At 44.4% G+C, this 27673-nt stretch overlaps 1 protein-coding gene and 1 long non-coding RNA gene across 3 annotated transcripts in view; one reads left to right on the top strand and one right to left on the bottom strand.

Moving 5' to 3' along the window:
• The window catches only part of LOC119179427 (uncharacterized), a 169530-nt gene that overhangs the window by 31222 nt on the left and 110635 nt on the right, over positions 1–27673 (bottom strand). For both annotated transcript variants that reach the window (XM_075868625.1, XM_075868626.1), the window contains exons 5-18: positions 26107–26332; positions 25670–26031; positions 23387–24333; positions 21849–22095; positions 20920–21028; positions 17522–17592; positions 16222–16577; positions 11774–11998; positions 10908–11099; positions 8810–10140; positions 6029–6279; positions 3945–4061; positions 2604–2684; positions 362–489 (exon numbers count right to left, since the gene is read on the bottom strand). In XM_075868625.1, the coding sequence (XP_075724740.1) occupies positions 362–489; positions 2604–2684; positions 3945–4061; positions 6029–6279; positions 8810–10140; positions 10908–11099; positions 11774–11998; positions 16222–16577; positions 17522–17592; positions 20920–21028; positions 21849–22095; positions 23387–24333; positions 25670–26031; positions 26107–26332 (4643 nt within the window). The remainder of the gene's footprint in view (positions 1–361; positions 490–2603; positions 2685–3944; positions 4062–6028; positions 6280–8809; positions 10141–10907; positions 11100–11773; positions 11999–16221; positions 16578–17521; positions 17593–20919; positions 21029–21848; positions 22096–23386; positions 24334–25669; positions 26032–26106; positions 26333–27673) is intronic.
• Positions 13473–15153, top strand: LOC142766806 (uncharacterized). The gene is made up of 2 exons (XR_012884595.1): positions 13473–13783; positions 14854–15153. It is a non-coding gene; the product is annotated as an uncharacterized LOC142766806 (long non-coding RNA).

Here is a 27673-nt window from a genome sequence, read left to right as displayed (position 1 = left end):
GATCTCAGTCACAGGACTAGATGTGTGATTTTTAGTCCCATGAGTAACTGTTACGTCATGTCACAGACTTGTCCATCGTAGTTATTGTATTCTATGCCACGTGTTGTGCAAGCAAAGCTTAAATTGAAGAGGACAAAGCGAGCGTGTACCAATTCATTATGATGATAATTCCCATTTGCACTACCCAGCACTGCAAAAAGCCTAATGAGCTCCGTTAGAGTCCAGAGAGGACAACAAAGTTTGACAGTGCTCTCTATTCTCTGCCGCATCTCTTCTTCGAAAGACGACCAACCAAGAGGTTCTCAAAACACTGCCACGCCGATCACTCGAACAAGCACAGAAAGACAGACTGCTTGCTTACCTTGTTCTTTGAACTTCCTTTATGACTCGACTTCTTCGCTTGCTGCTGAGACTCCGCTGTCGATTTGGCTGGCTTTTCTTGCTTCTCCTTTGCCTTCGTTGCATTTGGATGCTTTGAAGAGCACACCGCTAGGGTGGACAAATTATTATGCTTAGTTTCATGTAAGGCAAACCTTGCTTGCATCTATGCACAGGAGAACACATAGAATCTGATACAGCTGAATCTGGTAGTATACTACTAGTAAGTTATACAATGAATTATACAATGACAAGATTATTCAAGTCTACAAAGCTTCAAGCCAATAGAAGGTTTCAATATAGCAAGCGTTGTGTCCAAAAAACTTCCGGTGACCTCATTTACAAGCTCCTAATTTCGAAACTGAAAACACGCTCGATTTTTTTTGTTTTTTTTTTCAAGGGTAAAGAAAATCTCTCTTCAGTTTTTCAGATAAAAGGAGCGTGTGTAAAGTTCAAAGGAATCTCTTATTTTTGTGTAGCTCAGAAGAACATTTATTTGAACATAATTTGCCAAATAAGGGACAGCAAGTATAGAAAAGGAGCGGGCTATTTTCTAAAGCTCTTGTTGCCCTACAGAGTTATTAAAAGCACATCTGTGGACGAAACCGGATGTCATTAAAAGTCTGTGTCTGTAAACAATGAAAGGGTCTATATCAGCATGCATGAAATACATGCTCATTGACAAACACATGAAATAAAACAAAGGTGTTTATGTTTTGACAGCAGCTTGGTGAAAATGAGGCTCAGATGTATCCACATATAAAATAATCCTCGCACAGAATGATTTAGCACCAATGCGATGCCAACACAAAGGAGGTAGCTTGATGAAACGGTAAATGTATGCACAGTAGAATCTAGGTGATAGAAATCTCAAGCGGGATCAAATATATTCATATCAGTTGAAAATTTCATATCGCCAAAAGACTAGCGAAATCCATTTTCGAACAACAATAATCGCACGGAATGTTCATTTACGTCGAAAAACTCGCGCACGTCTTTCTGCGACACACATGAACAGGTCAGTAAGGTACAGTACAACTGTCTGCTGCAAATGCAAGCGTTAAGGCTTTACTTAAGAACAAGTGATAGCCAAGTGCCAAAGTCTGCTCCACCGTAGTCGTAAGCGAAGAACAGGAACACCGTAAAGCTTCATGCCCTTTTACGGCTCCATTGCCTTTAGCCTACCTCTGCATTATCCATGTGCCTTCAGAGCTCTGTAGATGCCATCAATGAGCGTAGTTTCTAGCCCTGCGGCTGTGGCAAACGGCGGTTCCGTTTTGCACAGTGGCCGCGCATATCGCCCAACAAAAATACGATTTCTTTTTTTCCTCGAGTAATTATCGCACCCCCGAAAACTACCGCAATAATGTCGTCTGCTCGCTACATCCACTGACGATGATAGCGTGCACCGTCTGGTGCCATCTCTTAAGCAGCAAGCGTACTATCATTGCAGAGAGATTCAATCCAATCCACGCCAGGCCAAAGTGGCAAGTGCGCGTTGCGGCGTGTTTTGTATGTTGTCTCGGTTATTTGTCACGTTAGGTGGCGATACTGAAGCTAGACGGCTGCTTTTAAGTTGAAAGCGATAGATCATGCACTAAACAACGACAACAAGGCCGCCGGAAGGCCCTTCGGAGTTTTGTGTTCGCTACTGGTGACGGCAGCTGAAAGCCACCAAGACGAGTTGGGACTGCCGTTTGCGTATAAAACTGGGATTGATGGTAAACTATTTCTCCAGAAGGAAACTGCGGACGATTCTGCTAAATATCCATCAGCCCAATACAGACGTCCTACACATACCTTTTGAGTGCTCCCGTTGAGCGAGGAACGCTACCGCTACGCCCGCATAGCCCACAAGCTTTGCGTATGGTATTCTCATTCCCGACTATTTGCTCGCACTTTTTGTGTCGCAAATAAATCTTGCCTTGTGTTGAACTGTGCTTTTTATTGTTGAGGTAAGTTTTAATTAGTACTTCTCAAAGCTTGCTGTTAGTTGCTGGTGTGAGAATCCTGATTTGCGACCACTTCGTTTTCTTTTTCGCTCTGTACGTTTTCGTGGAAAGTTTTCCCCGCGTAATTCCCGCACCCCCAACTTTGCATCAATTTCCCCCCAAAAAAAGTGTGAGGATTATGCGAGTAAATACGGTACTTACTTGAAAGAAAAAAAAAAAAAAAAAAAAAACTGGAAATTTTTTTTTTGAGACGGAACAATAAAATGTACGTACCATATGATGGCTCGCTTGGCTCGGGGCAAGATTTCCGTCGCTGTTTCGAGGCCGAGCAAGTTGCAGCGGCTGCTTTTGGCTCTATGCAGCAAAATAAAAAGATAAATAAACAAAACAGTGACAATGTGCTGAAAAAGCAACAACAGTTCACTATAATTACACAGTCTGCCAATGCAGTATCACTATTTCTTATGACATGATCCAAGTTAAACAAATACAAGTGTAGATAAGCAACAGTGGTCAGCTTTTTTAATGAAATATCAGCCTTCGCTGTATAGTGCTAGAAATAAAAAAAAAGAGAGAGCTGAAGTGTGACCTATCACATCATCCCGTAAATTGAAAATACGTACTGAAGAAAAATATACAAGAGGCAGAACGACAGGTCCCGCAGTGTGGATCCATGTTTACAATACCTCTTAATCATTCATATATCATGATATATATAAATATATTTTTTTACAAATTTTTTGCGAGTCCCAAAACAACCAACATTATCACCTGTGCAATTACAACTTAATATAAACAATAAGATACGCTTATATACGTACACTTGAAACAAGAAGACAGACAGAGTATTTTACAAAAAGGAAACATGATCTTGCTATAAAAAATGAAAAATATCACATGTGTTTGATGTTAAGAAACACACTGGCACTGACGGTGAACGTGTTAAATGAGCACTGTTGGGGAGTGTCTTAAATTATACTTGCAAATCAAATGCTGCACTATTAGTAGGATTCCAAAACTGAAAAACCATACAGGGATCTTGAAATCTGTTTCAATAATAATAATAAAATAAAAAATGATTAAAAGTTCTTTGAATTTACACTTAAACAAAGCCTACAGTATTGGAAAAATTACATTCCTATAGAACTCTATTGCCTTCTTATCTTTTTGTCCCCCCAAAGAACAACACCTCTTCTGGTGAACCCTTGTCACATGCTTGCATATTTTCTAATTTCATTAAATTGCAGTTTTTCAAAGAATCAAAAACCTGTGAGCTTTTATAATGCTGACAACACAGCATATATACATATATACTTGTTGCTGAAAGTGTCAACAAAGCAGTGTATGAATAAACTAATATTTTATTCAAAGAAAAACAACTTTATTCAAAATGCTCACAGTTTCAAGTTATGCGCATTTCAAGAATCTCCTACTGCACAGGCCGCAACTTTTTGTTAGAGCTGGCAGATTTGAAATGAAATATATTTAAACATGCAAAAGAGGAACAAGAATGTCGTAAGAGAATGGCAGATCACAGCAGGCAGCTTTAGGTTGCTACATGAATTAAGTCGTGAGGTAGAGAACAATGAGGTGTCCATAATTTCACCAACATACCTGATGTCCCTGCTTTGCCTTCCGGTTCAGTCAGCGCTTGGTATGGCTCTGAGCCAATTTTGATGGTTAGAGGTGGCACACATGGCTGGGGCCTTTTGCTTTCAACATCTTTCGATGCTGCAACAAATTTAACACTTTTCAGTAACGGGCCCAAGAAAGCACACATAAGGGTAACCGTGCTATTCATCTTCCTACTCTCGTATTCCTGAATTCTCAAAAAAGGTATCGTAGTCTCTTTCAGGTTAATCTAGTCCCTACACAATGATCATTCTCTATGTTGTGAACATTTCACCTTCATTTTAAGCCCTCAGCCGTTGAAACTTTTGTGTGAGGAATGCTACATGTCGTGCCAATACTTGCGTGGGTAATGCATGCAAGGGAGATGATGATGAATGGAAGCAGATGAGCGCTTTTGTCCACTGACATGCAACTGTTGTTATCTGGTATAGAATGACAGGCTCGTTTTCAGTCGAAGCTCGTAGGAGAGGAACTAAGCAAAAGATACATCCCTTCCTGGCATCGGCACTGAGGACATGCAGAACATTCATGAATGCTTAAAGGATCCCTAAACCACCCCCGATAATTTCTTCACCTTTCAAGTAAATGCATGCACAGAGTCGAGAATGCCGCCATGACGAAGAGTGTTGAATGCGGCAACGGTACGAGCCCTGGGGGGTGCAGCAATTCTCAACAAACCAGTCCCAGTCGTTCCCAGGCCTTTTGGCCATATCCGGCATTGACTGCGACATCACTATTTGCGTCTGGCCATGTCATCCACATAGAGAACATGTTTGTCTGCTCGCAGGTACGCACACTCGCCATTCATGCGAGGAGAAGCACTCAGCCGGGAGGAGAGGTGCACCGATAAAAGCAAAGTGGAGGCGCTTTTGAATCGTCAAATGTGTGCAACTCCGCTGCTCGAAAAGTTCTCATGGCTGTATGCCTGTTGAAGACTCGTGCACAACAACTGCAGTGTCTCAACTAAATTTTTGCCTGTGGGTGGTTCAGGGGCCTTTTAAACAACCATGCCATATAGAAAGCCAGGACAACCGGGCAAGAGTGTAGGTATTGCTATAATATTCAAGAAATTAGGTCGAGGTTTTTCGTAGGCTGTTTATTGTACGCTCATACCTTGATATAACAAACCAACTATGCAATAGATAGTGTTAGGTATATACCGTATTTACACGATTGTAAGACGACTCGAATGTAAGACGACCCCCCCAAAATCGCATCTCAAAAAAAAAAAAAAAAAAACCTACGCGTCCTACGCGACCAACAAAAATCGATCGCGTAGGTCAGTCACGTAGGCCGCAAGCTTCGTCTCTAGTTCCGGAAAGCGGCCAGACTTCGGCCCGCGAAAGCCACGGCGCTTGGAGTCACACGAGAAAATTTCCTCGCGCTGAAGCCGCCACTTCCGCACCACACATTCACCGATTCCGAACTTTCGTCCTCATGTCACGGCACTCATGTCAGACAGAAGTGACTCGAGAGAGCCGGTCGTGGACACAAGCGACAGGAGCACGCGGCGACGCGCCCGCTTAGAAAATTGTATCACAAAGAGGAGCTCTTCCGTCAACTACCAATACCCCCCCTACGGCGGCTCTTCCATCGATTACCGGTGCTCCCTCAAGAGCCGTGCGCTCGTCATAAAGGCACTCGTAATGCGCGCAGTAGATGCTAAAAAAAGAAAAGCTTTTGTATAAGCACGCGGAAAACTATGCGCTTTGGGTTGAGCGGGAAACTATTCGAGATGACAATACATGGTTCGATTTCGATTCTAAGGTACATGGTTCGATTTCGATTCTAAGACGACCCCCCAACATTGGATTGTCAAATTTGAAAAAAAGGGTCGTCTTACAATCGTGTAAATACGGTACTTTTATAATAAATTTTTGGATCTGAAAAACTTATTTTTGTGTAACATATGCAACTTTGTTATATTGAGGTTTTCAGTGCGTCTCCAAACCGCCAACTTCTGTTATGACAGCTCAGCAGTAATTGTTTTTTCTGTAAATTGCAGTTAATTTTGAAACGTGTTACGAACAACATCACCAGGTACAATGGCCAAAGCAAGCTCTCACCTGGTGACGCTGTAACCTTTTCTGCTGCTTTTTTGGTGGTTGCCTCATGACCCGAAGACTTCACCAGCTCCTTGCTTGAAGCAGCTTCATCGGCTTTCTTGTCTGTGACAACCTCCTTTGCAGCAGAGCTCTGCTTCAACGCATCGAACGGTGACAACGGCTCAGTTGTTAAGGAGTGACGACGTTTCCCCTGATGAGATGTTGACGTGGACGACGCCTTCCTGTGCGCTGAACTTTTTTCCTGATCGCATCTGCAGTGAACAAAAACTTGAATCTGTCACAAGTTCTAGCAGCCCATGTAACGCAATCAGCGATACTCTGGAAATTTTGGGAGTCCTCTCGCAAAACTACTGAAAAACAGCACCAGGGGAAGCCAAGCTAATTAACGTTAGTCTGCGACCATGCTATGCTTGTGTATATACGTTCCTTCCTATTGCGCTACCACTGCGTGTGTATCTTGAATCTCCCAAGAAAATACCTTGACAAATCGCTCAACTTAAAATCCTGCTGCAGCTTCACAGGTCAACAACTAAACTACTACACGACACGCACGCCATACACACTAGCATCAGAATTGATAAATTGCATCCTGTATCTTTGCCAATGAGATGAAAATAGTTAGAGGGCAACTTTCCCTTGCCTCAGCAGGACTACTTTTTAGAACAAGTAGTAAGGAATGCCAAGATAGTAGGCATGAGAGCATTGTGGGATACATTAAGCAAGAGACATGGGAATACAGGCTAGATGGTTGTAGTGCCTGTACTCTCTCGTCTGTGTCCCCGTATTATTTACGCTACATCACAACATATTCGAATTATAGGTTGAAAGCGAATTCTAAATGTAATCACATATTATAAAAAAAAAATTAGCATAATTGTCATGGCCCAACTAACCTGCACAACATATATTCATTTATTAATTGAAACAAGGCATGTATACATGTCAATCTTTTGGTAAAAAAAAAGTGGAAGCAACATTGAATTGTAAAAAGATTTGGCGTTCGGTAGAATACAAGTTATAACCTGTAAAATATGGTAAGTTTTATATTATAATATATTTAGAGCATAGAAACAAATACAACAATCTTTTAAACTTGAAAAAACATGATGAATCAATGTGAGAGTGATACGGCATGTATTTCCATTTAACCTTGAAGTGGGGCTTCGATACTGAGTGGATTTCCTATGGACAATTGTACTCATGGCACAGCACTTTTCCACTGAAGTGAAACTACTTTTACAGGAGCTCACTTGTGGTTTATTTGTTTATTTTCAATGCATCAAAATTTTTAGGTTTGTGCGAATAGTGAATTTCAGAATTTTAGGTTTGAAGCAAATAGTGATATTGATTAAATAATTTCGAATTGAATTCGAACAGTATACATCACATGTTACAGAGCAAGATGCCCATATTTGTCATGATTTGATTATCCACCACAATATATATATATTTTTTTTCAAATTGAAATAGGGCCATTACGTAAATGCCCCCCCCCCTTTTTTTTTAATTAAAAGGAAGTCGGAACAACTTTTAGGAGTAGTAGCATTTGACTTTCACTAGGATGCATGACCTATAAAATACATAACATTTTAAAATTTATTATTAGTTGGAGCATGTAAGCCGCCAGAAACTTTTAAGCTTACTAAAATGATGAATTTATATGAGGGTGATATGTTCATTTAGAGGGGCCCTGCAACACGATTTCAAGTAGCCATGAAATGGATTCCATAAAGAAGCTCATTGCCTGATAAATTCACCGCCACAAAAATTTTTAGAATTCGTCCAGTACGAACGAAGTTGCAAAGATTTATCGCACACTGCAAGTGCATTCTCTCTCCTTGTCCTGACGAAATCCCTGGAAGCTGTTTAGGGAGGGATGGCACGGCAAATAAGTATGTCAAGTGCGCTTCGTGACCCTGAGCACTTTTTATTTTTTTTCTTCAAATACGTGGCTTTTCAGCGCTATCGCGCATGTATGCGGGGACAAGTGGCGGCCTCCCGCAGCAGCCCCAGAAACAACCGAGCATGCGATGCTTAATTAAGCCAATGGCTGCGACGAGCGATTTTTGAGCCTGTGGTGTCATATGTGGAAAAAAAAGACAGCAATTTTTAGGTGACTTTGAGAATTTATTGTGAATTGCAGGCCACATGCTGCGCTACAGTATTTGGCTCGTTCGTCCTTTGTAGCCTTGACTACTGATTGGCATTGTTTTCAAACAATGGCCAAAAAGGGGTGCACGGCCCCTTTGAATTTAAGAGAAAGCTTTGTGGCAGAGCAATTTCTGCTGAATAGCTGCTTTCATGGTTTAGCACATTTACACTGCAGTCAAACCACCTTTACAAGCAGTCACAAGTGGATTAATATATACCTATGCGTTAATTGGGAATACTTCGAAATTTTCTATAATTTAAATTAAAATCTAAGCAAATTCAAGTACTCTACTATTCATTCAAATATTCGCACCAGCCTAAAAATTTTCTATAATTTAAATTTGAATTGCAGCGAATACAAATACTGTGATGTCCGCTCGAATATTGAACCGCTCGAACATTCGCACAAGCCTAGCATTCTTAGAAGACTGAGAAATACACTCAAACCTCAATGTAACAAACCCAGATATAACGAAATATAGGTTATAACAAAGTAATTGAAGAGTGGTCTTGCGTTAGATATAGTGTTAAAAATATTATACCTTTACAACGAATTTTCGGATATAAAAAAGCTACTTTCAAGCATGATGTAACATTGTTATAATAGGGTTTGAGGGTATGGCGACTTACTCCTTGTCCTTCCGAGGCTGCAGCTTTGCCAGTTCCCGCTGCTTTTCCCGATACTTGCGCTGTAGCTCAGCCAGTTGGATGCGCATCTCTCGTTCCGCCTTTTCCAGAGATTCGACAGCCGACAGCTTCCCTTCATCTTCACACGGCTTCCCGCCATTTTCATTCGTGGGAGCCATTTCAGTAGTAGCGGAACATGGCGCTGCCTTCTCATCTTCCACCGGCAGCTCTGCGACCTCGGAGGACTTCCTTGTTTCTTCCAAGAATCTCTGTTCAGCAAGCGCACACAAAAGGCCAAGGCCATCCGTACACGACCCATCAAACGTTGCCGCGGCAGAACCTGCAACTAAACTAACATCACCAGCCACAACTCTGGGCTGCACCGACTCATTTGAAACATCGTGCCACTGGAATGGAGGTTTTGTCTGGGATAAATCTTTTGCGCTTCTTTCAAATCCGCTATACCTATTCTCTGCTGGTTGAGAACCTTTAAAGACAAAGCTCAGGTCGTCACCAGAGAAGTCCTTTGTAACGTCTGTTTTACAAGGCGATGCTGCGTGTTTCGTTGGGAAAGCTGCATTCTCAGTCACCAGTGTGCTGAAAGTATTTGCCTCCGCAAACGATCGTTCCGAGTCGCAACCCGTCTTCGATGGTGCAAAGGCAGATTGCTGAAGAGCCATTCCCACTGAACAGTCTTTGTCTTCAAAAGAATCAGTTGAGTCTGTTACAATCTTGAGTGAGTCAAACAGTGAGATCTTGGAATTGTTCGGAGAGTCGAGGTTGGCCTCGAGCAGAGGTGGAGACGGTGGACTCTGTGGTGCCATTTTGGATGATGGGCCTGGGCTGAAGCTTCGACGGGCAAACCATTCCTCCGGACGAGAAGAGGGCGACTGAGCGGTTAGTGCCGGTGGACTACTGCCCTTTTCTGGCAACACCAGTGCCTCCCCAACCGAATCCCGAGAAGTCTCGGACTTCTCTAACCGTGGCATGCTTTCTGCCACAGCCTCTTGGTTGGCCGCAAACTCTTCGATGCTGTCGACCAACAGATCCAATCCGTGGTGGTCGATGAACTCCTGAACACCCGAAGTTTGAGTGAGAAGCACTGGTATGGAGTCGTCTATCTCGCTGTCAGACATGTCCTGAACCTTTGCTCGCGGAGGCGTAAACAGCGGTGTGCGAATGCCAGGGTCATGCTCCTCCGGCTCTACATGTGGCTGCGTCGTCTGTTGTGGCAAGTCGTCTGTCTGGTTGGCAGAGTCTGTCGTCTGCACGGCAACAGGCATCGGTTCATCTGGCTCATTGTCATCCGAAGTCGTTTGGCAGTCCATGTCCACCTGAAAACAGAAAGAAATTTCCTGACTTGAAACATCCTAATCAAGGCGACCCATGAAGATTACAAGAGAGAGAGAGAAAAAACAAGAAAAGGAAAAGCAGGGAGGTTAACCAGGTGAGCACCCGGTTTGGTACTCTGCACTGGATACAGTGAAATGGGAATTAAAAGAGAAAGAGAGGAGAAAAGCAGAGCACTGCACGTACAGTCAGTATCCGAGGCTGGAACTTCTTTGACCAACAAGACATCATATTACAAACAGGCCTGATAATGGCTGACCTTGATTTGCAGTTGGGAATACTTGAAGCGTATTCTAACTACAGATTGCCTAGCAGATAGTGAACAGAAGTTGGGGGAAGATGTATACCTTAAAGCAGCAGGCTGAAAACTTAAGGTCATGCAAGTAGCCCCACAGGCCAGCAACAAGGCCTCTCAAACAAGATATTTCTACAAAGGAATGTGTGACAGGCTTCAATTAACTTACTTTGGGGCGTTCAACCTTCTACTCAACTTCTAACCTCCTAGTGATAACATTGCAGCTGTCCATTCACAGTTAATATATTCGTTTATAACGTGTACAAGTAGGTATCTGTATTAAGCCACATATAGTGCCCCACGCCTCTAGCTCACAATGAACACGTACTGTAACATATCAGCCAACCAGAGCTAGCCTTTAAATCAAAGCATTCCTGGTCTGAATGCTAATAAAACTTGTGGTAAGTACTCTATCGCTTTCCGCTATCCTCCGTAAACCTTACATAAATGACATACCTGGATTGCTGTTGTGACCGAAGTCACCGCGGACCCTGGCTTGACACAAGGCAGGGCTGGTGTTGGTCGCAGTGTGTCGTCGTCACTCTCCTCGGTTGCATTGTCCGTGTCACATGACGCTTGCACTCCCTGCTCAACCAAGGGTTGGGGTGGCAACGAGGGGCTGCTGGTCGTTACCAGGGGAGACGTGCCCTGCAAGACATCAGTGTGCCCACTCTGTTGGAGGCTAGCTAAGAAAAGGAAATCGCGCAGAGGATGAGACAGCAAGGCAGATGAACAACAAGATGCGTGCACACATAAATCAATAACGCCCGAATATTGGGGGAGGATTCCTGGCCCAGCTAGTTTGCATATGTAGCCTACAGTTCAAGCACATATGTATAGGTCTCAGCCATCATAAAAAATGCTGAGTTAACAGCTGAGCTGTTTATAACAAAGGTAAATTCCAGGGGTTCATCGTCTACACTTTTTAGACCAGCTGCGAGAGTGATGCCTGTCATAGTGATCTGAGCCTGTTAAAGAAAATGTAGTGATCTGTGAAAGGTGAAGCTCGCTAGAGACGAAGATATTGTGGGAGCGAAGCAAGTGTTGTGGAAAGAAGAGCGGAGGGGTGCTCCCGATTGGTGCTTCCGCTCTCCACAGCTCGCACTTGTTCTGGAAGGTATGACTTGCATCGCCTCGTTCGTACCGATTCAGAACATGCCAAACAATGTGATGCAACCTGCTCGACTGTTTCAACCAGCCTTTGCAACGTTAGGCCAATGAAGCTACTTGAATATATTTTTGAACAAATATAACGTAGCTCCCATAATTCACATGTTCTCTATATATGCATTGCCTGAAGAATTCACGTGGTCAGTGCTCACCTGGGAGACCTTTCCGGAGGCCAAGGTGGCCACCATGGACGTGGTGCCAGCCACTTGAGTCAGCTGCTGCACCACTGCAGACGGGTCGTACAGGTAGGACACCACAGAGGGGGCCGGCGGAGTCGCCACCGCAGTCGGCATTGTGGAGTATGTAAATGCCGCTCCTGTCGACAGGTCCTTTGCCGCCTCCAGAATCTCAAGCTTTGGGGGCACTGCCTCAAAAACCTGAAACAACAGGGCAGTGACAAGTGGTAGCCGGGCAGTTATGAAAAGTTCCCGACCCAGATTGCACAATACAAAAGTGTCGGAAGAAAAAACCACCAGACCTGCACAGAATGTGCAGCACAGTCACAGCGAAAGCTAAAAGAGCGGCCTTTAAGAGCCTTTTTACAGAGAAAGCTATGATGAGATCACAACACGGGTCACGCGCCACCGTAGTTGTCCGCCGCCGCCACCGTCAATGTCCGTAACCACATCGCATTAAATTAGAAGAAAAAAAACCTAGCGCCAATGACACAGTGGGGCTCGAACCCGGGTCCGCTGGGTGCCCAGTATTCTACCGCTGAGCCACGCCGGTGCTTGGGACTGGTTGGCAAACTTGCCTTAGGCAGGCATGATGTCGGGAAAGCAATCGCGTTAATACGACTTACAAAGCATTTTAAAACAGCGAAAGAACAACCAGTTGTTGCACAATGCGAATAGCGTAACAAGTGGGTTGTCCAATGCTCCAACCAACTACAAGAGCTTTTTCTTATTCACCTAATAATTGTGGGGCATACCCACTTCAGACACAATTCCTCATTGCCGTCAGCCACTGCATGAACAATTGGCACAATATTTCTTGAAATTGTTTAGCGGATACCACACTTCTCAGAAAAATGACGAAAAATAGCAAAGTGAATGCCAGCCTACTACCAAAAAGTTTTAATAATAATACCGTAAAGGGTGTCAAGCAAGTGTGCTTGCAGTAGTTATCCAATGAGTGTTTACAATACTCTCTGAAAGACTGCTCTTCTAGCTTTTGCTGTGACTCTGCTGCGCCTTATGCGCAGGCCTGGCGTTTTTTAAACACTCTTTGGGTAGCTGCTGCAAGCACACTTGCAGGGTATTCACTATGCCATTATTTATTGTGCAATGGGCTGGCATTCACTATGCCATTCTTCGTCATTCCTCGAAGAAGTGTGGTATCTGCTAAACACTTGCAATGAATTTTGTGCGAATTTTGTGTTGCATTCAGTGGCTGACAGCGATTAAGAAGTACGCCTGAAGTGGGTATGTGCCACGGTCAACAGGTGATGAAGAACAAGCTTTTGCAATAGGTTGGAGCACTGGACGACCCATACGTTATGCAATTCACATTGCATGACGCCTGTTCTTCCTGTGCTGTTCTATAACCCTTTATTACTCATATTATTACCCTCAAACGACTAAATAATAAGAAAAAACGCCTATTTCGAGCTGCCACACGAGCTAACTGTGCTTCCACATGGCAGAATTATTACGCAGTGGAGAAAGAATATTATAAACTAACCATCGAAACTAAGCACAAGTTCTATTCTAACACCCTACCAGCTATGCTGCAAAATAACCCGAAGCGATTTTGGAAAACAATTAATCACTCTCAATGTAGTGAGATTTCACTTAATAATAGCTTTGGCCTTCCTATTCCCGAGAATGAAATTGTTGATTCTCTTAACACAGTATTTAGTTCTGTTTTTACTAATGAGCCACCCGACAGTTTACCCGATCTTCCATTTTCCGCATATCCGCTGATGCAAAACATCACATTTGATTCATGCGGCATAGTCAAAGTCATTGAATCATTGAATAACTCATCATCCACGGCAGTAGACGGCATCAATGCTAAAGTGCTAAAAAATACTAAACATGTGTGTAGCCCGTTTTTGTCGCTCATATTTCAGGAATCACTCGACAGCGGTTCAGTTCCACATGACTGGCAGGTGGGCAAGGTCATCCCAATCTTCAAGAAAGGAAGCCGAGCATCGCCGAGTAACTACCGTCCGATTTCTATAACAAGCGTCTCTTGTAAAGTAATGGAGCATATCATATACTCGCATACTGCTAACTTCTTAACATCTGTAAATTTCTTTCACCCAAGTCAGCATGGTTTTCGCAAACATTACTCCTGTGACACTCAACTTGCTCTTTTTCTGCATGATCTACACGTAAACCTAGACCGTAACATTCCGACTGACACAATATTCTTAGACTTGAAAAGGCATTCGACAAGGTCCCCCATGGTCGTCTTTTATTAAAATTATCCCGTCTTAACATCCACCCCTGTGTTTTAAACTGGATACGAGGATTTTTAACCAACCGCCAGCAATTTGTTTATGCTAACTCACGCTCTTCATCTCTAACACCCGTTCTTTCAGGCGTACCGCAAGGTACCGTACTTGGTCCCCTCCTCTTCTTGATATACATTAATGACCTCCCCAGTAATATTTCTTCTCACATCCGTCTATTCGCAGATGATTGTGTTGTTTACCGCGCAATTAATAACCCCTCTGATCATTCCATACTACAATGTGACCTCACCCGCATACAGAACTGGTGTAACACTTGGCTCATGTCCTTGAATGTAACTAAAACTGTGTTAATGTTTATTCACCGTCGTCAACATCACGTTCATAACTACAGCATCAATAACAACCAGATTACTACAGTCGATTCATTTAAATATCTTGGTGTGTAAATCTCGCGTGACCTAACTTGGACCTGTCATATTAACCACATAATCAATTCTGCTAATCGTACTCTAGAATATATACGCCGTAACCTTTCGCTCGCTCCTCCTTCTATTAAAAAAGTTGCCTTCGAAACCTTTGTTCGGCCAAAGCTAGAATATGCTAACGCGATTTTTGATCCTCACCACAATAACCTCACTTACGCCCTCGAATCTGTCCAGAACCGTGCGGCACGGTTTATACTGTCTAACTATTCATACACATCGAGCATCTCGGCACTAAAAGCAGAGATTAACTTATCCGATCTGGCTAAGCGCCGCAAAATCGCACGTCTTAACCTTTATCATAAATTCTTCCATTCTTTGCCTTTAGATAACCCATACATCAGAAGAGCCCACCGCATTTCCCGCATCAGTCACTGTAACGCAGTATATCCACCACAAGCCCATACTGTGACCTTTCATCAATCGTTTTTCCTGCGCACAGCCCAAGACTGGAATGACCTGCCCACCGAAGTCACCACCATCATCGACACCCAAGCATTTAAACGGCTCATCGAAACTATCCCATCATAACTACCATTATATTGTTAGCCTTTGTAATACCCACTCCCTCATGTAATATCGCAACCGGGACCTTTGAGGTAATAAAATGAATGAATGAATGAATGAATTAACACAATTCTTTTCGAGACATCAAGCCTGCCTAAGGCAGGTTCGCGAACGAGTCCCAAGCACCGGTGTGGCTCTGCAGTAGAATACTGGGCTGGCACCCAGTGGACTCGTGTTTGAGCCCACTATGGGGCAGACAACTATGCAGCACGCATGGCCCGTGCTGTGATCTCACAACAGCTTTCGCTGTAATACGATAGCACACGAGTGTCTCGTAACTACTCGTGCCCGTTGTTTACATTGTGGAATCAGGACGCACCCACAAATGTAACTAACCTCATTCTCAAGTCTGTGAACCCTCACACATGTGCAACATTAAATGGCAGTGGGCCAGCACAGTAAGCCCATGTGTGTCAGGTGAATGCAGGGCCAAGGCGGGAAATAATGCTTGAACAATAGCCTGCAACATTCTTTCGTCAGTATGTTATACTAAAGATTATTTATTGAATATAGCAACACATTTGCAAGCAGTGCTCTTTAACCATTTCAATCGTTCGCGACAAGAACAGTGTTATTTCGCCATGCTGCACACAGATGCAGTCATCAAACATTCAAAACGGCAAAAGTGGGATAAATGGTCTACCCATTGAGCTAAAGCAGTGACCACTGCTGTAGCTCAGTTAAAGCATAGAATGCGTTGTCTAAAGGTTGCAGATTGAGCCCCTACCTGGATTAGGTTGGTTTCTCGTCTTCAGTTCATTTCCGTTTATGCCAGGATTACTATAAAACTGTACAACAGACATGTGACGTCCACATACACTCAAACTTTGAATTATTGAATTTGAATGCAACTAATTATTGGTAATAATGAAGTGAAGATAGCTTTGTTACAGATACAGCATTATGTATACACATTAATAATGAATTTTCAGATATGACAAAGTATTTTCCCAGCAGATGTGACTTCATTATAATGAGGTCTGAGTGTACCTTTTCTAGCTTCACTGCCCGCTGATTTTGTTAGGTCGTGTCTATCCAATTGGCAAAGTTCAGAAAAAAGGTTAATACCCTATAAACTGTCTGAGTAAATATGAATCCTATAGAGGCAATGTCAAATTACTGCACGTACCGTTGCAGTGGGTTTCAGCTCGCTTCTCCACTGGTCTGGCATGATCTGCTGGAACGTTGTGTGCTGCTGAGTGGTCAGGATTTGCTGCACGGGGCTTGCGGTGGCAGCACCGGAGAGTGTCCAGCTTGTTGGTGCTGCAGGAACAAGGTACAACTGACCGGTGAGGGCGTCCCGTGCCAGTTGAAAGCCACCAGGTGACGCAAGTGGTGGTGGAGTGGCCTCTTGCGGGAGCCAGATGGTAGGCGTGGTCACCACAGGTGGCCCTGGCGTCGTCAACCACGGCAGTGCAGCCGCGGCAGGCCGAATCGCCAGAGCATCAGAATGGGAGTCCCACGTGGTGTGCGCTGGTACAGGGCCTACATGTGAAGAAGAAGAAATGTTGATTCTCACGATTGATTTGTGGGGTTTAACGTCCCAAAACCACCATATGATTATGAGAGACACCGTAGTGGAGGGCTCCAGAAATTCGGACAACCTGGGGTTCTTTAACATGACCCAAATATGAGCACACGGGCCTACGACATTTCCGCCTCCATCGGAAATGCAGCCGCCGCAGCCGAGATTTGAACCCGCGACCTGCGGGCGAGCAGCCGAGTGCCTTAGCCACTAGACCACCGCGGCGGGGCGCTTGATTCTCACAAATCAATCCCCAAACAAGCAGAGCAGTGTGATTATTCAAAAGTTTCCAATATCGTCGAATACTATATATGCATTTGTAATATTCCTGTCCAATTCGAAAACTGTGCACTCAAAATATTTTAAATATTGAAAGTGAGTTTAATATTTGATCGTCGTAAATATTACATGATATGTATTACTGAAAGGAACTTCCGATTTTGCATCTTTACGGCATGTGCGTCAGTGGTTCACCAGTGGTTACGACTTAAGCATGAGTGCTGTGATGCCTAAACGGAGAAACAAAAGGGCAAGATGGCGATGCCAACAAACGCACTGTGGCACTGCTCCGTGATAAACCTATCTAAGAAGATAAGCATCTTAAAGAAACTAAATCATGAACAGCTTCGTACTTTAGCACTATTACTGCTGGTGAGAATGTGCTGCACGCATTTAAAAAGAAGTTCTTTTGCTCCTGACACTCTTTTTTTCTTGGGTGGAGGAGTAGGCCCGAGAATGCTAGCTCAGAGATTTCTGCCTCCCCTAAAACAACTTCCTTCCTTCTTATTGTCACCCTCATCAGACTTTGTAAAACCATCAACATTCGAGATAACTTTGCTGCAAGAAAAAAAAAAAACTCAATAATAATCTACAGTTACTCATCAACACCATGTCGGACGCTTACCAGCAGTGACGAGGCACGTCGTTGTTGTCTCGGCCATTCCTTGGTGGGCAGCTGGTCCTTGCCTCGACTCACTGTCAAACATCAATCAATCAATTTTATTTTCTTTAGATAAGAAGAGTATGAGGCTAAAAGCTCGAGCAGGTTGATGAGAGGTCCTGACCCCGTTACATGTTGGCAAAAATGCAAGATTACACCCAGTCATGCATGATTCCCAAGTAAATCAACAAGTATTACACGGAGTGAAGTAATGCAAAATTTTTGTGAGCACCAGAATTGTGGAGTCGGCTGTGGGAATAGAACCTAACCTGTGACCACTGAGTGGGCTTTGTCACCTATTTCTGCCGTTCTCATGTCCTAACATGACTCTCCCCTCCTCCGCGATCCGTCAACGCTGGGGGAGCAAAGTGACTTTAACCCCCCTCACCCGGTAGCGGATGTCGACTGTGGCGCTGCGCTCAAATCTCCCAGGATGTATTGTGCACACGCGTCGAGAGTCAGTGAGATCTTCTCTGGACATCGAAAGGTGTGCACACGTTTTCTTTCCATCCATCAGCTCCCTTTGTTCTTGGAGCTCACTCGTACTCACCAACGGTGCCTTGCCCCCGCGATGAACCCTTCCCTGTCGTTGCCCCTTCCGAATGCTAGGCCGAAGAGCGGTGCAGTGTGTTCCCGCGTGGTCTTACTACAACAACCTGTACCTCTTGAAGCCAAGGCGGAGCGGAATTTGCCCTCTCTCGAGCAATCAGGCCTTGTTGTCACTGGTCGCGAGAGCGTGCAGCATAGTCACGAGGGCCCGTTTTCCTCGGCGACTTGTCACCAGGCCTCGGAAAGTCTCAAGTTCCACGCATCGCCAAACGGGGGCGAAAAAATCGCCAGCTAAAGAAGAACCATAGTGGCTCCGTTCAAATCGGTTTTGGGGACGCCAAAAAATCCGCTAGGGCCACCATGGTAAGCTCAAAGTTTAAAACGAAGACAGCCACCATTTTTTTCAAAAGTGGTCTCTACGCAATTGAAGCGAAACATTTGCATTCCGCATTGTGCGTAGTACTTCTGAGCACTAAATTTGTTTAGCGATCGTGGTGCCATGTAGGTTCTACTATAGATTCTCTTATCGGTGATGGTGACGAAGCGGAAAACATGATCTTCCGCTGAAGGGGACAGCTGACGCGCTTATGCACAGTTGGTTTTCATCCGATGATTGGCGTGTCTCTAAGTATTGCGTTTTCTTTCTAGCATTAATTTTTTATTCGTTTCTGTAACTTGCTTCTGCTGCTGTAAGTATAGCCGCTGTGCTGCTGTACGATGCCACAGGAACTGTCATACTGGCAAAGGCGTCGATTCCTGCCAGTTCCACGGCAATGACAGGTAGATTCTTTTTGCCAATGCATGCATATTTATTATTTTTTGTCGGTGATTTCACTTTCAGACTGTTACCGCTGTCAGTGTTGTGTATTTGTCTACTACGTACATTTGTGCTGATCCTGCACGTGTTCGAATGCTTGCGCTTCTCTCGACTTTCGCTGACCATGATTTCCTTGCGAACATTCGAATGCTTCGAATATTCAAGCAAATAGTTGAGTATTCGAATATTCGAAGCATTCGAATTTAAATTATCGAATATTTTCGAAGTATTTGCAATGAACAAATAGATGTATGTTAGTCCGCGTGTCACCCCCTCTAAAGGTAGTTTCACTGCAATGTAGAAATGCTAGGCCATGAAAGAACCTATCCAAAGAAAATTCGCTTTGTCGCGAAGCCCCCCTTTAAATTTGAAGGGGCTCAGCAACACTTACTGAACATGGTCAGAAAACGCTGCCGATCGGCAGTCGAGGCTACCGAGAATACGCGAGGCAAATGTTATAGCGCAGCATGCGGCCTGTAGTTCACAATAAATTTTCAAGGCTGAAAATTGCTTTCTTCCCTCAGCAAATGACATACAAGCTCAAAAATTACTTGTCACGTTACGTTAGCTCAAAAATTACTTGTCACAGCCATTGGCCGATTTGAGCATGACGTACTCATCATTACCAGGGCCACCACGGGAGGCCACCGCTTGTTTACGAGTACGTGCGCGATCACAGTGAAAAACCACGTATTCGAAGAAAAAAAAAAGAGGTGCTCAAGGTCACGCAGGCGCGTGACGTATTTTTTTTTTTTTTTTTGCCGTGACATTCCTCTCTGTTTAACTTCCAGCTATTTCGTCAAGACGAGAAGAGTTGCAGCTTGCAGAATTGCAGCTTTCGACAAAATTTTGGAACTCTGCTCATACTGGACTAATTCTAGAAACTTTGCGGCAATAAATTTGTGAGGAATAAGCATGTTTACTGGCTCCATGGCTACTTGGAAAAGTGTTGCAGGGCCCCTTTAAAGGAACATGTTATCCTCAAATCAATCCTTCACTTTATTAAGCTTGTTATGACGGCTTATATAATCCAAGTATAATAAATTTTAAAATGTTAAGTATATTACAAGTTGTCACTCGCATCCTACCGAAACTACTACTGCAAGGTTGTTCCGACTTCCTTTGAACAAAAAAAAAAGTGGCATTTGCATGAAGCCCCTATTTAAATTCAAAATAAATATTGTGCAGGTTAGTTGGGCCATGATAAACAACATACCATTCAAATTAGATTTTAAATTATTCCATGAAGATCACTATTCGCTTCGAATTTGCTTTGAACCTAAAATTCACTATTCGCACAAGCCTAGAAAAAACCCAACTTACTGTGTCCTCAGCTTGACCATACTATGTTGTAATGCAATAAAAAATGGTGGTGTTAAGCCGTGCTCGGTGAAAGCAGGAGCTGTACGCTGTAATTCGAAGCTGTCATTGAAGCACCTCATGCTGATCTTTACGACTGTTTCGTAATGAGAGTACCTACAAACGAGACACTTTTCTGTTCGTTCTGCCTCTGAAAACGAAGGATTGCCGCTTGCCAACTTAAAACAAGTGGTAGAATGCCTTTAACCCTTTTCCTGACAAATTATTTTTGAAGAAGACATTCCTAGACTCAAAATTCTTTTTTTTTTTTTTATGTTCTCTGGCAGCAGATCAAATAAAGATGTGAAGTATACAAATACAATATATCTTTTACTGGAGGATAAAACGAATGTTTAATACTTTAAACCTCGCTTCTCTACAAGGTTTAGACTCGGGTTTCCTCAGAGTATAGTAGTGGAAAATGGTGCGATGGTCCTAGGCATTATATGTGCACTGAGAGGACTCGAACAAAAAACTTCCTCAGATCATCTTCGATAAAAGTAAATAAATTTGCTCATCATGCTACTCAGAACATCGTTAGTCCACAGTACTGAGGGTTCAAAATTTGTGCACTCGCTTAGTTCGTCTAATGAAGCGTTAACTGATGTATAGAGTGGAGTAAGCGAGTGGTCCTCACCAGAGACGTGGTCCTCTGTCTGAACCGCCTGCCGCCAAGATGACCGTAGAGCAGCTGACTGCTGTTATATGACTCTGCTCTGCTGCACTTGACGACAAGCTTGTCTTGCCTGCGACAAACACAGAAACTTCATACATGCATACTAGGCGAGCAAATAGGTGACGTGTTATTGAACAAGATGTAGCAAATTTGTTTTAAATGTTTCACGGTGATATCTAGGCTAGCCACTGTAATTATTGACGCTGGCTCTGCCCACTAAGATGCTGTTCACTATCACATTTTTTTCAGTATGCTGAAAAAATAGGAAGCACCATTAGTGGCTTGTAAACTTAGACACTTCCTTCTCAATACTCCTCCACAATATCACTCTTACTGTATTGCTAACGAAAACTGATTGATTGATTGATTTGCGAAAGCATGTGCAGGTTCGACAGAAATGAAAGTTCTTCAAACGATGTCAGGGATGCCTACTGTGGCCCTGCTAATTATTAGTTAATAAATACCCACAGTTATCAAGGGGGCTCAGAATGAACATGGTGTCGTTTAGGAAAAATTCAAGTGAGTCAAGTAAGTGGCCTAAATATGGGAAAATACTGTTAAGCCCGCAAGGTTGCACTGACATAGCAACAGCAAAGTCAGTGCACAAGATTTCTAAAACATAACTATCCCCTTTTTCACTTTTAGTAGTGACCTTAACATCATGTAATTAACTACAATAAAGTTCGCAAAATGTGCTGTATCAATCTAAACTTCTTAAAAATAAGAAAAAGAGAGAGCCATATTTCCTTATTATACCATAGAATTTGCTCTCGGTCTTTGCTGTCTCTTAAAGGCCAATCAGAACTGGTAAAAACAGCATGCTGTGCAGCAGCGGGGAAGCAGCGAAACTCTCTGTGAGAAGTTGGTCAACAGCAGAAGTGCCCACTCACTGCATGTGATGGTGTGATCTTGGCGCTGCTGTGCCACAGCGATGCCCACAGGGATCGGCTGGCTGGAGGCATTGAGCACACTCAGAGCAGGAACCACCGACACCGTGGTGTCGCACTTCTCCTCCACCACAATCTTGCTGCCACCAGTCTCCTGCGGCCGTCGCGTTGCCACTGCCACGCAGGTCGGGATTCCCGTGGAGGTGGCCCCGTCGGGCTTCTGGAGGACAGCCTCGCACGACTTGGAAATCTGATCGAGGGAGACGACGTCCATGACTCCGCCACTATTGGCCCACAAAAGTGTCAAGACAGCAAAGCAGTGTTCCGTGAAAAGATTGTGGAGGGCAGAATGGTTCTAGGATAGCCAGGAAAACATAAAGAGATGGCTTAGGGAGTACTATCAGCGCTGACAATCCATGAAGCGCAGTCTGGGCATTATCAAAAAGTGGGAAAGATCCGGGCAGCTAGAACACAGTATTGTGAGGATGACCGAAACATTCGGATGTTCACCCCCTACAGCACCTCTATGTCCCCCCCCCCCCTATGTTCACCCCCTATTAAACTACAGCACAGAATTTCAGGCTGCGCACCCTTGCTTGACTGATGAACACCCAACAACCACTTCCCCCTCCTCCCAACACTTAAAAAAAATGTGTCCCGATTGCCACTGAAGATCAGTACAAGCACTGTGACATTTTATATGTCATACTATAAAAATACACTAACCTCAATATAATGAACATGGCTATAACGACTTATCGGTTACAACGAAGTAAAAGAAAATGGTTTTGCAAGAGATAGTGTTAGAAATATATCTTTATAACAAATTTTGGGATATAACGAACTTATTTTTGTGTAACCTTGTGTAAGGTGGAACTTGGTTATAGTGAGGTTCGAGTGTATCTGTTATTGGGATCATCCTCTAATACACTAGTAATCACCACTTGACTGTTAAAGTTCGGCCTTTTGTTCTTGAGAAAGCATTCCCTGCAAAGGCAGGGAATGCTTTCTCAAGAACAAAACATGGAAGATGACCATGGCCGACTGCGGCCGACCTATATTGGCACATGCCATGCCATGATGTGCAAACGCGCATAACTGCACGGACACCACGTTAACCAATGCACCACTATGTATTTTACAGTTAACAAATGTGTATAGTTGAGTTAAACTACATTCTAAACATCTTTGGAAACCTTAACGGGCAATTACAGTAAAGCACAAAGCTGGCAAATGACAAAAAAGCGTGCACTGTCATTTGCTCATGGTTGCTGAACCTTGCTACACTCAAACCTCATTATGACAAAGTTGCATCTTGCACGAAAATAAGTTCGTTACATCCGAGAAATTCCATTATAGAGCTTTATTCCTAACACTATATCTATTGCAAAACTATTCATCATTTAATTCGTTATAATTGGTACTTCGTTATGTCGGAGCTGGTTAAATCGAGGTTTAAGTGTATTTGTGCATGTCAGAATGAAGAGCAACTCGTAATTTTACCTCGTACTAAAGGCCACCATGGTAGTTACTTGTCTTACCTTGAGATTGACCGGAGCCACTTCTTGCACCTTGGGCGAACCTGTGCCCGAGCCGAGAGGTGTGGAGAAAACCGATGTGGTCTTGGCAGAGGCCTTGGCCACGCCCACAGCAAGCCCACTGCTCTTGCTGCCACCGCGGAGCCTGGTCTGCGAGACAACCTTTGTCTGCTGCACCGAAAGCATGACTGCATTCTTGCCCAGAGGCACAAGCGCGGGGCCTGCAGCGCGTTGCTCCAGATCCGCTGGCTCCCGCTTGGTGACTGCCATGGCATAGCGACACTCCGGTCGCATCTCTTCTTTTTCTTCCTTTGGCGACGGTAATCGTGGGACAACGGCAGCCACGGGGTTGACGGGCGCCATGGGCATGACGTGATTGACTGGGGTAGATGTGACTGAGGCACTGGCTGAGGTGGATGTGCAACTGATTGCCGCAGTGGTGACGGCGGCCGTAGCGGTGGAAGGGATGGGTGTGACGTTATTGATGGGTGTGACGGTACTGACAACAGGTGTGACGGTATTGACAGGTGCGACGGTGCTGACGGGGGAAATGACAGCTTTGACTGGGGAGACAGTATTCACAGGCGTGACGACACTCACGACGGGGGCCACCGAACTCACAGGTGTCACACAACTGACGGGCATCACGGGAGCCACGGCAGCGATGGCACGGCACTCGTCTGTCGTTGAGCTGCAATCTCCTCCCAGGAAAACACTGGTGTCCTTTTGAGAGCTTGTAGACAACTCTGGTGTGGGTTTGGGCATGGGAGAAAGGTTGCGAAGAGGAGAGGACTGTGGAGGAGAATGCAACGGGGGTGTGTTGGAAACTGGGGAGTCTGCAGCCGCCTCGGGAGTTGGTGGTGTGAGACTGACATCTGGAGTCGACGAGCTGACAACGGCAGGCCCCGTTGGTGACAACAAGGGTGGCGGATGCGCCGATGGGGATGGAACTGCGTTTATGAAACAAAAGAGAGCAGTTTATTTTATTAAAACAGCCAAGCTAGGCGAGTTGGCAGGTTGTATGCTTGAATTAAGCGCACAACACAATTTCGCGCATGCGATTTCGTATTTCAATGCATAGGGTTGCCGCTTCAGCTGCCAGGGAATCATGCGAGAGCGATGCAATGAAGATCGCCGGAAAGCAGACAACACTTTCAGACTTTGCAAGCTAACCGCCATTTAGTCAGTCAGTGCAGTTACCATAAACACTCTATAAATATATTCTCCATTCTCACCATAACAATATGAACATGCCCTTCAGCTATTCTTTGATATACTGCAGATCTTCCTTTCAATGCAATGAACACCTAGAAGGAAATACAATGAATGAATGCATTTTAAGTGATGTTTCAATTAAAGTTCGGACTTGCGAAGAACTTGCGACCTGTCGTTTTAAACAGTCCCACTCCAATTTCGAAGCTTGGCAAAGTTTTTAAGGCATACTTGCCAACAATAGCATGAAACCACAATTCATAAAAGAAGATAAATTCGAGCATACAGATCTCCAAATCAGCATTTGTCAAACCATTAAAGTTTCTGCAGTTCGTGTATCAATGGCTGTTCTCCTGTCTATCGTGGTAATTTACACTTTTGCATCATCAAGCACTCAACTCCGACATGTCTTTTTATCCATAAGTCTATTGACTAAGTTCTTAACTGAATTTTTAAATGTTTATCCAGTCATAAAGTTAATGATCTAAACAGAATACCGATGCAATGATAGTGCTACCACTGGTTTTCACGTGAGCAGGATAACATTACTTGAATCACATATGCTACTCCGGTAGCAATACCGGTACTCACAAAATAAAATGCCACAATTTATGACTAAGAAATGCAAGAAATTTTGTTACCACCTTATTTTCGTGTCATATTGGTGTAATTTCAACTCTAACGCTTACAGCAGAGCCAACTTTAGCGGCCAGATTTGCAGCGATATGACATGCTTGCATTGTGGAATTGCACGTGCGAGCCGTATATATACATAAATTTTTTATGTCGAGTTGCTATTCATCAGTACTGTACATCCAGCTGAATAGAAAAAAAAACTGAATGATTTTCACAGTTTCATTATGAGGAAGCTGCGTCTTTTAGTAATACATTTTACATATGCTAGTGTACACACATTTTTCAATACCTTGAACAAGTACTGAGAGCCGATTGTTACTGCACATAACAAAAAATTACACTCATTAAATTACATTTCATTGCCTTTGGAATGAAGCAATGTTGACTTGCAACATGTTAAACCGTGCACCTTGTTCAGCGTAAATGGTCAGCACTCACCAGTTGACGTCACTTGATCAGACGGAATGCAATGCAACGACATGCCCACAGTTGTCGAAGGCTCTGTCGGCGGCGAGCTGGCCACCACCCCGATTGTGGCGGCAGTGCCACCATTGTCCGACAAGTCCTCAGACCACGATGCACTGGTCACGGTGCCACAGTTCTGTGGTGGCTGCTTGCAGGTGCAGTGCGAGCACTTCTCAACAGTCTTTGTTCGGCCAGCGGTCGCTTGAGTGGCACCCATCGACAGGTCGGTGGGGCCACTTTTGTTCGTGCTTTTCTGGGACGACTTTTTCGAGCGAGACTTCTCTGAGCAGCGGTCCTTCGTGTGTGCATTTGGAGGCTTGCTCAATGGTCGGACACTGCAAAGTACAATGCTTATTTATGAAACTAGTCCATACAGGAGCTAATTATGCAAAACTAAGTGACCATTATACCTCTGCGTGGATGAGTTGAGCGGTGCTACGGTGGTCAGCAGACTGTCAGCATGGCTGTGTGTTGTGGGTGTGATTGGCTCGTCAAGCACCTTTCCGGGGTGGCTCAGATCTGTGCCCGTCGAACTCGATGTGGGTGGTGACAGCAACGAAGAGCTGGCAAGAGGTGACAGTGCCGAAGCGTAGTGCGACAGGGGCGAGCCCAGGCTTTGCGAGAGAAATCCGCCATCTGAAATGTTGACCATTAGCCCAACTGAATGTACTAGTGAATGTTACAGTGCGTGGATATCAGAGCTTAAAACTCATAAATGCAAGAGAGAATTATTCGTCGATCTTAAGACTGCTTATGTACACAATTAAGGAGATCCCCGAGCATGCGATAAATATACCTTGAAACTGCTCAGTGATCATAGTTCCCTTTCATTCTTCAAGTGGGAATCCCTGCACTAAAAATTCACAGCCTAACCAGGAAGTGAATGATGATGAGTGGGGCGAAGCTTTGCTGGCTCTCAGCTCAGCCGTCTGTTCATCTGTCTGTCCATCTATGTGTCTGTCCGTGTTGCGTGTGGTTTAGTTTGATAGGATGGCAGGCAGCCATCCTATCAAACTAAACCACACGCAACACGTGCTCACGCCATCTAGTGATCACTTCACGTACTGCTACAGTTCAGCACCATCTAGTTGAACATTGTGAGAATTAAGGGGTAGCTACTACGGAGGAGGGACTGAGCCATAGCGTAAAGAGCTTAGCCCCTTTTAGGCCAACTTTAATGGTTTAGTCTACAGTGTCCAGTAAGATCTTTCATCCTTTCGAGTCAGCAGAATTCGTAACCGCTGCTGATGTAGCTGTTGCTTAGTCAACTATTGGCTGCAGCAACTCTCCTGTTCCTTATGTCACGCTCCTGTTGCTCTGTGACGCTCCCCTGCCACGCCTTGCAGTGTTAGCTGGCAGCAAACCAAGACTCGGTGTTCTTCTGGGCTCCAACATGACTTGGCTAGGTGTTCTTCTGGGCTCCAACATGACTTGGCTATTAAAGGGCCCGTAAACCACCCAGAGGTCGAAATTCATTTGTTGTGGGGAAATTGTGCACGAGTGTACGATGAACACGGAGCCGTGAATTTTTCCAAACAGTGCAGTAATAGCGGAGTTAGACGAATCTGATTATCAAAACCGCGACGGCCACGCCTTTCGCACTTTCCTGCGCTTCCCACTGCTGGTATCCTTTCCCACGCCACTTTGTCCTCTCACTGAGCGTCCCTCCCAATCTCCCGTGGCATACGTCATCGCTGACGTGCTGCTTGAAACACCATCTACGTCCAGTTGCCACGACTCCAACCATCAACTCCGTCAGTTGCGCGCTTGTTGGCGAACCGTGGATGTCGTAATCGCGCCGGTATGAAACATGCACTGCGCACATGCCTTCAAAAGATTGCCAACGCGATGTACCTTTACGAGGTCACCCCGCGCCCTTCGCGTATTACACTCACGCAGGCAACACGACGAACAACAAGCAGCGCGGACAGACAGCACCTTTGGCATATTTGGTACAGCGTGCCAAAGATAAGGCAC

Source organism: Rhipicephalus microplus, chromosome 7 (assembly GCF_043290135.1).
Source record: "Rhipicephalus microplus isolate Deutch F79 chromosome 7, USDA_Rmic, whole genome shotgun sequence".
Classification (NCBI taxonomy): Eukaryota; Metazoa; Arthropoda; class Arachnida; order Ixodida; family Ixodidae; genus Rhipicephalus; species Rhipicephalus microplus.
The sequence above is the reverse complement of the archived record's forward strand: the minus strand, read 5'-3'. Positions and strand labels throughout refer to the sequence as shown.